The 10,962-nt window shown below is 33.5% G+C and overlaps 1 protein-coding gene and 1 pseudogene across 1 annotated transcript; one reads left to right on the top strand and one right to left on the bottom strand.

The window, feature by feature from the left end:
* The first annotated feature begins 253 nt into the window (after nucleotides 1-253).
* Nucleotides 254-6,755, top strand: LOC145126917 (disease resistance protein RUN1-like). Its single transcript, XM_079062193.1, has 7 exons — nucleotides 254-388; nucleotides 1,568-2,346; nucleotides 2,936-4,064; nucleotides 4,183-4,506; nucleotides 4,588-5,514; nucleotides 5,672-6,242; nucleotides 6,635-6,755. The coding sequence occupies exons 2-7, from the start codon at nucleotides 1,949-1,951 to the stop codon at nucleotides 6,664-6,666; spliced, it is 3,381 nt and encodes a 1,126-aa protein (XP_078918319.1). The 5' UTR covers nucleotides 254-388; nucleotides 1,568-1,948; the 3' UTR covers nucleotides 6,667-6,755.
* Nucleotides 6,756-8,289: 1,534 nt separating this feature from the next.
* LOC145151416 (5S ribosomal RNA) lies at nucleotides 8,290-8,402 on the bottom strand (annotated as a pseudogene).
* Between the last annotated feature and the right edge of the window lie 2,560 nt (nucleotides 8,403-10,962).

Here is a 10,962-nt window from a genome sequence, read left to right as displayed (position 1 = left end):
ATAAATTATGCATGACGGATAGTCTTATGTTTAGCTAATAGTTATGTACGTCATTTGTCGATGAATATTTATTTGGGTAATAAACGGCTATAATGTTTGAACGAATACGAAAGTTCACTCTATTATAATTATATTGATAATTGATAATATCGATTAGTTGTAAATAAGAAATCTAAAAGAACGATAAAGTTTAAATAGAATCGACGTATATAATATTATCATTGGTTGTAACTTGTAAACAACGAATAGAACGCGTCTATTCTCTCTCCAGGTCTCCTTTCCTTCCTCGTCACTCTTGACTTGCCGTTTCCATGCCGCCTGAAGCTTTCACTGATCATCCTTTTCGGTTTCGTCGCCATTGGTTCGTCCTCCATCCTCTCCGCAACAGGTCTCCTTGTCGTTCTGTTCGTACCTAGGGCACAATCTTATAAGTTAATTAGTTTTACATGTTTCAGATAATTCTATCTCTTTAATCACAAATCACATCATAATCCTATGTTTATTCATTATCAGATGATCAAAATTTAGATTTTATCAACTTTTGATCATTTAATATTTCAATTAGGATTGTAAATAGTCGATACATATGTTCTCGCGTAAATTCCAAAATGATGAACACAACTTTTTGTGCACATTGGGGAATTCTTTAGTCATAGATGATTACCTCCTTAATTCCCGTAAGTAATCCAATTCATGAACACGATTTTTTACATGTGGTTAATATTATCGAACGATATTATGTGCTTCTGAACACTATAGCTAAACACTCATAATGAACAAGCTTTAACATTATATTTTAATAATTCTAAATAATCTGGTGATGTTCAGGTTTGCCTCATTCAGTTCATTACTTTGATAGAGTTTTATGGATGCTGTAGTTTTAAGTAGGATTTTGTTAACCCAAACTTATGTACTGGGACATTACATACCAATGTCATCACATCATTAAAAAGACTCTTTTTCCCTATTTTTAGGTATCTACAAACAACCATGCCTACAAACCTATTATTATTATTATTAATTTTTTTTTTTTGCGTTTGAATCTTTTACCTGTTTGTTGATATCAAGTACAAGTTTGGAAATCTCTGTATGTTTAGCAATTCCGTTTTTGGGAGGTAATACTGGATCTTGTTGTTGTTTCTACAAGACTATAATTAATGTTATTTGGTGTTACTTGTTTGAGGAATACACATCTGAAATTTAGATTGATTTTGTTTAAATAATAGTAGGGGTGATTCATCGGATCAAAATAAAGGTTTGTATGCTAATTGAACAGATTGTTTAAACAAGTTAATCAATTCAATTAACCGAGTAACTGCTTACAAAATAATTCTGATGGTAGTGTAATTAATGGTAACTTTTTACACCAAAACCTAACTATATATGTTGGTTGTTTCTAAAGTATATTAATTAATATGAAAAAGTTTGTAGGTGCACATGTAATGTATTTAATTACTTCAAAGTTCTTTCTTGTAAAATATAAGGTATTACTGATTTACTGTTGAGGTTTAAATCATATGACAAGACTTAAGTTACATAAGGTATAAATGACTTGGATTTTATGTAGAAACATTATGCATGGGATCCTGAGATTGAGGCACAAGTGAGGAAAGCGTTAAAAAGCTTCAGAGCACACTACTTACTTCCTGAGAGACACAACAGGCAAACAACGAAATCAACATTCATAAGTGAAGATATATTGGGAGGGAACTGAGTTCCAGAGCTTGTTGGAATACACCCACATATAAGGAGTAACGAAAATACATACACAAAATCGTGGGAAGGGTGAAGGGTCATCAACCCATAAATCATGATGGTTGTTAACTCCAAAGTTTAAAAAATATCGTCATCTTGTTCATCACCTCATGGTCATAGATATGATGTTTTTATAAGTTTTAGAGGTCTTGACACTCGTAATGGTTTCACTGCTTACCTTCATAAGGCCCTTATGGATGCAAATATCACTACCTTCTTGGATGATGAAGAAATTAAAACTGGGGAAGATCTGAAACCAGAATTGGAGAGTGCTATTAAAGCATCCAGGGCTTCTGTTATTGTGCTGTCTAAGAATTATGCTACTTCGACATGGTGTCTTGATGAATTGGTGCTAATTCTTAAGCAACGCATGACATCCAACCATATTGTTATCCCTATATTTTATCATGTTGAACCCACCCATGTCAAGAAGCAGCAAAGTAGCTTTGAAGATGTAATGGCTAAGCATAAACAGATGATGGAGGCAGAGACAAATGAAAACAAAAGAAGTAAATGGGCTCAAAAGATAAAGTGGTGGAATAATGCGCTGATTGAAGTCGCCGATCTAAAAGGGAAAGTCGTAAATGACAGGTAACATTTTAATACTGTTTTAAGTTTGTTTAATTAATACATGAACAGTCGATATTATCTTCTCCCTAAGCATTTCAATAAGTTTTTCTTCATCATCCAATAGGCTTACTTTCTTTTTTTCTTTTCTTTTTTATGTATTTCAATTGGATAAACACATGCGTAAAATTGTATCTAAGCTTTCAATCATACGATCTCATAATTTTTTTAGATAGGTACATTAACCATCCTGCTAAGTTTGACATATTTTCTATCCAAGTATTAATTTATCAAAAATTATTTCATTTAGATAAACCATGTTAACAATCTACTATGTGTCTACCGATTAATTCTATCACACCACCTTCAAATCATAGTGTCATGAGTTTGACATTTTACTTAGATTCATGCAAACCTGAAACCACCTCGATATTTAAGTTTTGATCAGACATCTTGATTATACAGAAATTTGGTAGCCCATTAATTAGAGAAATCTTGTGTTAGATTGGTGGTTCTGGTCTTATTGTACTTCAAATTATGACCATGCATATGTGATACGTATATGATGAGTCACGGAACTATGTGTTTTTTACTTATCAAATCTATGTTCCAGGCTGGAGACAGAGGTCATTGAAGAAATTGTCAAGGACATCTACCATAGATTACATGTACCCATAAGGAGTCCTCTGCCACTACTTATTGGGATGGACTACTCTATTACATTTGTGACTTCATGGTTGAAAGATGTGTCCTCACATACGACAGACATACTCACTATTTTGGGTATGGGTGGGATTGGGAAGACATCTTTAGCCCAATATGTTTATGGATTACATCGTTGTGAATTTGAGGCAAGCAGCTTTATTGGAAATATCAGTAGGAGATATGAGCAAAAATTTAGTGGCTTGCTTGAGTTACAAAAGCAATTATATGATGACATTTCAAAGCCAATTCCAATTCAAGTTCATGATGTTTCTATATACACCTTAAAGATAGAGAATGTTGTAGCACGTAAAAAGGTGTTTCTAGTTCTAGATGACATTGATAGTATTGACCAGTTAGATGCGTTGCTTGGAAGCAAATGTTTTCATCCGGGAAGTAAAATCATAGTAACTACGAAGGATGCATGGTTGACAGAGAGCTGTGTCCAATTCAAAACGAACGTTAAACCCAGCCATGTAAAGCACTTGCTTCAAGGCTTACGTGAGAAGCACTCACGAGAACTTTTTTGTTTTCATGCATTCATGTCTAAGGATCCAAAGGAAGGTTATGAAGAGGCATCGGAGAAGCTTGTGAAGTATTGTGAAGGCCATCCATTAGCTCTTGAGGTTTTGGGCAAGTCTCTATATAATCGAGATGTAGCTTATTGGGAAGAATGCATAGAAGGGCTAGAGAAAGAGCCAATATCTAGAATAAATACTGTCTTGAGAATGAGCTATGATGCTTTGCCATCAAAAAATGATAAGGACTTGTTTAAACATATTTCTTGTTTTTTTGTTGGAATAGATATAGATATTGCTCAAACAATATTAAAGGCATGTGGTATAAACACAAAATCTGGTATTACAAATCTCAAAGAAAGATGCCTTCTTAGTGTTGGATGGCATAACAAATTGAGTATGCATGGCTTGATTCAAAAGATGGGAAGATTCATAGTACATCAAGAATCACCGGACAAGCCATGGAAGCGAAGTCGATTATGGTGTCATGAGGAGTCATTCAAAGTGTTGAAACAAAAAAAAGTAAGAAGCCATGTATACTTTATAGTAAAGTGCATGTTCAAAATATTTTTTGTTATGTCTATATGCATGTAAATATATCGACTTAATTTTTTTTTTTTGTCATTTTTTTTCTTCTTAGGGTAAAGGAAATCTTCTGGGTCTTGCCTTTGACATGCGAATGCTTGAGAAAGAGAAGTTACATGCATCATTTGAGATGAAAACTGATGCACTGTGTAATATGGATAATCTCATGCTACTACAACTCAATTATGTGCAAATCAATGGATCTTACGAGAACTTTCCAGAAGAATTAAGATGGTTGTGCATGCATGGGTCTCCTTTGAAGTCTATACCTTCAGACTTACGGATGGTGAATCTAGTTGCCCTCGACATGTCATATGGGAATATTGAATCACTTGGCATGTGTGATAGTAATCAGCAACAACTTAAGAGTAGGCAAAACGTAACTTGTCTCCATCTATTCTTTTCCATGTTGAGTTGATGAAAATTTATAACTATTCTAATTTGTCTCTCGTTTCAACAGTCGAGTGGATTGTGCGGAAAAGAAAAAATGTTGCTTGGATCATTGAAGATTCTTAATTTAAGCTTCTGTAAACAACTTCGTTGTCTAAGTGGCTTTGAAGAACTCCCTGCACTTGAGAGATTAATACTTAAAAATTGTATTGGTTTGCTTGAGGTTTGTGAATCAATTGAGCAATGTGTTGAACTTGTCCTCATTGATCTAAGCTACTGCAACAGGCTTGAAAAACTTCCAAGAACCTTACGCTTTTTAAAGAAGGTTAAAACGCTATTGCTTGATGGTTGTAATTTCGGTGAAGCTCAAGTCAATATTGGGGATTTGGATTCACCCCAAATTCTCAAAGCTAACAAAAGTTTTATAAACACAAAAACCTCTCCATTGGCCGTTATGGAGTCTATACCAAGGGGTTTGAAGTTCTTTGCAATTTTTTTACCAAGCTCTTTAGTAAGATTGTCTCTTGCAAATAATAATTTATCCACAAAATCCTTTCCCACAGATATGAGTTGCCTATCCATGTTAAAATATTTATGTTTAGATGTCAATCCTATCATTTCCATGCCCAATTGTGTAAGAAGCCTTCCTAGGCTTGAGATACTTACTATGAGAAGATGTAAATTTTTAGTGTCAGTAGAGCATCCTCCACATACACTAAGAAGCTTAATTCTTAATTCTGAATATATATCTAAATATAAGCCTCTTCTGCGAAAACTTTTATTTGATCCAAAAATGTCCCCTCTCGTATTCTCCATAGATTGGTGTACATATGCACCTTCTTCGTTTGAATTTGAAGGCATGGTAAAAATCCAACCAATGGCAGATGTTGAGAAAAAGTTATTATGTAGATTGGGTTGGACTAAGATAGACTCCCATAATGAAAGGCATGTGGGAACAAAGTTTATGGATAGAGGAAGAGAGGAATCTGAAATCCAGGTTTGGTCTAGTTAACTATATGTCTTTGTGACATTGTGTGAATATGTGTGTGTGTGTGTGTGTGTGTATATATATATATATATATATATATATATATATATATATATATATATATATATATATATATATAACTAATGAAGGTGGTTGTGTTTGGCAGATGTATTATGAATTTGGTGTATTCAGCACAATTTATAGAGGAAAAAAGATGCCGAATTGGATTACGCATTGCAGCAATGGGAAATCAATATCATTTACCGTTCCATCATCTCCCAACAAACTCATAGGGTTGAATTTCTGCTATGTGCGTACGCCTGCATTCCAAAATAATATGTTTGGATATATACTTGATCATGATGAGTTCATATATTTGCCATTGATCGTAATAGAAAATATAACAAAGAACTGCACTTGGATGTATCAACATTACATTGATAAAGTCGAAGTCGGTGGAAAGAGTTTGACGTTGTTAAGCCATTGGATGTTTGGGGTGAATGAGATGGAAAGTGGTGACCATGTTACTATTAATGTGTCAGAGAAAACGTATGACTATGATATTCCACTCATAAAGGAGTGTGGGGTGAGTTTTGTGTATGATGATGGAGAAGAAAAAGAAGAAGAAGATGTGTTGGGTTATTACAAGTCATGGAATCATATCATTGGTGGAGATCTCACTGCAGTTCAGTTATCAGCAAGAGGATACTATCTAAAGCATATCCGATTTATTTTAGGTAGATATCATGTTTGTGTATTTTCTCAAGGACAAATATTTGTCCCCTTGCATAACAACACCCATAAGAAGTTAAAGCAATTTTTTCTTCACAACAAATATATATGCTACAACTAAGGTTGTTCAACATATTTAAATTGGAGCAGCTAATACTCTGATTTTCACTATAAGCATGTCCAACTAGATGCATATTTGGCACCTGTGAATTCGAACCCAAAACACGTAGATAACAAAACGAAAATCATCACAACCAGTTTGCAGGGTAATATGATATTATACTAAAACACCATTACACAACATTCATAACTTGTCTTGATAGACTTCTAATGATAAATAATTCATGTTTTCATTTTCTGCAGTCATTCTCAAATCTTTAATATTTTATTTTATTAGGTATTCAAGGGAACTTTAAGGCATTCTCTTGAAGGAAGTTTGGCACACCGGAGGATGTCCTCTATGGTATATTCATATCCCGAAAATCTCTCTCCTCACATAATTAAATGAAAAAAAAAACACACACAAATCAACTATTACAACGTTGTCTTGTAATATGTTTTCATGCTAGCTTAGGAAGTAGTGATATACAAAGAGTAACAACCTTGCATTGAATATGTGGAGCTTAGGATTTGCGATTCTGGTAATGGATACTTTTAAACATTACCGGGACCAATATCATATGGTTAAATGTCTAATTTTTTACTATAAAAGTCTTTGTAATAGTGTTCAATCCTAAGTTGTCTTCTTTTCTTTTGGTTATGTTTTCTAATAGCAATAAAGATGCTTTTGTTTTGGTATCCAAAATTGGGTTGGATCTATTGTTTGTATACATTTTTATCTTCTTTCCCAAAGAATAGAACCTATTCCTAACAAAATTGTTCACATGACACAATATTTTTACTAATAAATTCATCTTAATGCAATTAATAGGAGGTTAGTTCGTCTATTTGTTTATTATAGAATCCTACTTTCATCTCTTCCTATTACAACATTTGGAAAATCTATCTTCTATAGCAATGTTATACAAGTACAAAGCAGCTATACTGCTATAACTAAGAAGAGTTATACATATACGAAAGTAGCTTTGGTGCTATAATTGAATGTATATAGAAACAAATGGGAGTAAGATGGTATAATTAATGAACAAGCAAATAGAAGTAACTTGATATTTCTTGCATTCAACTGATAAGAAAAAGGTTAATTAAATGCAAGATAATAGCAACGTATGTGAAACTGCAATTTCTTGTCCCCGCCTAAAACGGTCAGACATGGACTCGCTCTCAATGTGTTGTGTGTTTGAAAGATGTAAATGCATTTTCACCTTGATCATTGAAGGTGGGGCACATAGAAGTTCTTATTATCTCGGCTATAAAAGATTCAAAGTCCTTTCTTATCTAACATATGTGGTTGTTTTATTGCGGTGGTATACCTGGATCTTACAGCCAGTGATTGGGACGATTGCAGCTTTTGGTCAGCAACACTAAAACAAATGAAGAACGCCATACAACATCAATGCCTATTATTTCTAGAACATTGGTTGTATGTAGTTTTTATTTATTTACTTTCATGTCCTATAATTTAATTTTGATGTGTTTTATATTTGAAAGTAGTTAAAGAACTCAGAGGGTTTTCCCATATTATGGTTTTGTTTGGGTACCGAAATAGATTTGTTTTCATGGTTAGTTGATATAATTTTGTAGAAAGATTTAAGGCTTACTTTTTATTCTTTCGGTCACATATTTATTATTACTTTTGACTTTTAAAGTCTTTATTTTCAACTTTGACCTTAAATATTTTTATTTGTATTATAAATTATTTGATGAAACTTATAGCAATGAAAACACATTTAGAACAAAATCTATTAATATATTTTGAATCAAGTATTATATATAAAAAACAAAAATATTTAAGGTCAAAATTGAAAAGACTTCAAAAATAAAAAGTGAATAATAATTATGGGATGGAGGTAGTATTATATTAGACGGTGGTTGTTGGCCGATATTTTGGTGCTTTTTTTTTTTTTTTAATGTCGATACTATTTATTTAAAAAGGGGGTGCAACACGAGGATTTCCGCCACTCATCCTAGTACTACTCTTGCCCAAACACGCTTAACTGCGAAGTTCTGATGAGATCCGGTGCATTAGTGCTGGTATGATCGCACCCCTTTTGCTTGTTTAAACATGGGAATCCTCAGTTTACAATTAACTCATGTATCTTTGAGTAGAGGCCCTATTTGCTTGTCATATGGAATAGGACAAACCATGCGGGCCTTATACTCCTATGTACTCGATTGGACATTATTGTTTTTTATGGGAAAAGCTACAAAGGTTAAGAGGTGACTATGTAAAGAATATTCTTAAAGGAAGAACTGAAAAAATAATCTTGCTTTGAACTGTAATAAAACGAAAGACAAAAAAAGTAAGTTTTTTAATTAAATTGTGTAAGGAGTAGATTTTACTTTTTAATTATTTTTAAAGTTAACGGAATATTGTTTTTGAAGTGTGAAGGGTTGGTTGTGTAAACATTAGTTGTTGTTCTTGGTGATTCGTAAAAGGATAAACATCTTGCGGTTTGATTATCTACAACGCATTAAATAATTAGAGTAAATTACACGAATGGTCCCTATGGTTTGTGTTAATTTGCGCACTTGGTCAACTTATTTTTTTAACTCGGAAGGTCCCTACTTTTTGTTTTTGTTACGCGCTTGGTCCCTACTGTTTGTTTTTTTACGAGTTTGGTCCCTGTCTTACATAAAAAGACTATTATTTAAATAGGGAAAATGGTGGGGTAGGTAAGGTAATGTGAGGGGGTGGGGTTGAGGTGTGTTTATTTAAATAAATTAAAAAAAATCAAGGGCAAAATAGTATTTTTAGGTAAGACAGGGACCAAACGCATAACAAAAACAAACAGTAGGGACCTTCCGAGTTAAACAAATAAGTTAGGAACCAAACATGCAAATTACCGTAAACCGTAGGGACCATTCGTGTAATTTACTCAAATAATTAATATGACAGGTGGAAACTATAAATACATATGAAATTTAAGTTTGCCTTTATGAGACAAAATTTAAGTTTGCCTTTGTGAGACGGGCACCGTAGCTAATAGTGCAATTGTCAATGAACAATGTATATGTATATCAATGGATAAAGCCTAATTTTAATCCCGCAACTTTATATAATCCATCACTTTCATCTTTTTTATTTTGTAAAATAATATTTTTCATGCCTTAACTTTTTAAAATATCATTTTCACTTCTTCCACCTTCAAATTTGTAAAATGTCAACTCTTAATAAACAACTTAAGAACAACGTACAAATATGTCAATATGTAAGTGCAACTTTAATCTCATAACTTTATATAATCCGTTACTTGCAACTACACCTGTTTTGTAAAATAATATTTTTCATCAATTTATTTTTTAAAATATTACTTTCAGCCCCTCCATCTTCAAATTTGTAATGTGCCATTCCCCCCCTAGTATTCTATATTTTTCCACATAAAGCGGCGGCGAATAATTTCATTCGGTATTTAGATATATTCGGAAATATGTAATATTTTAAGGAACAAAATAAATGCATACTGTTATCGCTTGGTTTAGTGGCAAAGAATAGTTATAACCCTCAAGGGAGGTTCTGGCTAGGTGTCCGGTGTGGCACCGACAACACCTAGCTTTCGCATACGTAGTGGAAAATTTTCTGATTTTTCTAAAATTTTACCTGTTGTGCAACTACGTAAATATATCCTACAACTATTAAAAATGTTTTATGCAACCACGTAAAAATATTTCACTCTATCGGGAATTACCAAGTGAAAAAAAAAATTACAAGTTTACAACTTATAATTATCTACATAGGAGCCCAATGTTTTAATCCACTATTGTCTATTAATTCATTAATTGTATTAATAGCCCAAAGCCCCAAATAAAACATTATTTAGACAAAATAGCTCAATTCTAATTGTTTGTAAAAAAAAGCTTGTTTATGGCTAGTATGTCTAACGTCGCGTCCTCGCCCTCACCTCGATCTCATGATCCCATATTCATTCATTGGCGCCCAAGCGCCAAGGTCAACGTCAAGACAAAACAGTAACAATTACCTCCCAGAGCGACAGCGACAGGTGTAGCTCACATGGCGTCGTTCCTGGTAAACCTGTACACATAGCAAACAACCACTTACGGAGCAGGATCTACCAATCGCAAAGCCATTTGTCCCTGCCAGACCTGAAAAAGTAGAAAATAATGTAAGGGATCTGTCCCCCTGACCACCAGTATAAAAGGGTCCCTTCTCCTCCAAGAGAAGGGATCGAAAAAACTCAACCCTTTCACTTTTACCCAACCTCTCCTCAACTCCTAAAAGAACATCTAACTTGATTGTTGGACCATCGTTCCGGGATCAACTCTCAGACGAGGACTGACGATCTTGTTTTGTTTGATGTGATTCTCAGGTCTTTCGTTCCATCCTTCAAAGTGACGGATTTAAGCCGGAGACATATCACAACACACACACACACACACACACACACACACACACACACACATATATATATATATATATATATATATATATATATATATATATATATATATATATATATATATATCAAGGCTGTAGAAATTGCTCGACATAGGTTAATCGGTGGACTGGGGTCAAGGAATTAACCGGCTAGGCGGGGATTAATCGGGGACCATTAATTATTAAAAATTATTAAAAAAATAATAAATATA

Source organism: Lactuca virosa, chromosome 1, assembly GCF_052849685.1.
Source record: "Lactuca virosa cultivar CGN04683 chromosome 1, Lactuca_virosa_CGN04683_v6, whole genome shotgun sequence".
NCBI lineage: Eukaryota > Viridiplantae > Streptophyta > Magnoliopsida > Asterales > Asteraceae > Lactuca > Lactuca virosa.
This window is presented reverse-complemented; position numbering and strand designations above follow the sequence as displayed.

What these genes read in the sequence shown, in the direction of transcription:
- LOC145126917 (XM_079062193.1), top strand. Translation starts at nt 1,949, where the DNA reads ATGGATGCAAATATCACTACCTTCTTGGATGATGAAGAAATTAAAACT. An exon ending in AACTTAAGAGTAGGCAAAAC is followed by an intron (nt 4,507 to 4,587) that starts GTAACTTGTCTC and finishes TCGTTTCAACAG; the next exon opens with TCGAGTGGATTGTGCGGAAA. An exon ending in GAGAGGAATCTGAAATCCAG is followed by an intron (nt 5,515 to 5,671) that starts GTTTGGTCTAGT and finishes TGTGTTTGGCAG; the next exon opens with ATGTATTATGAATTTGGTGT.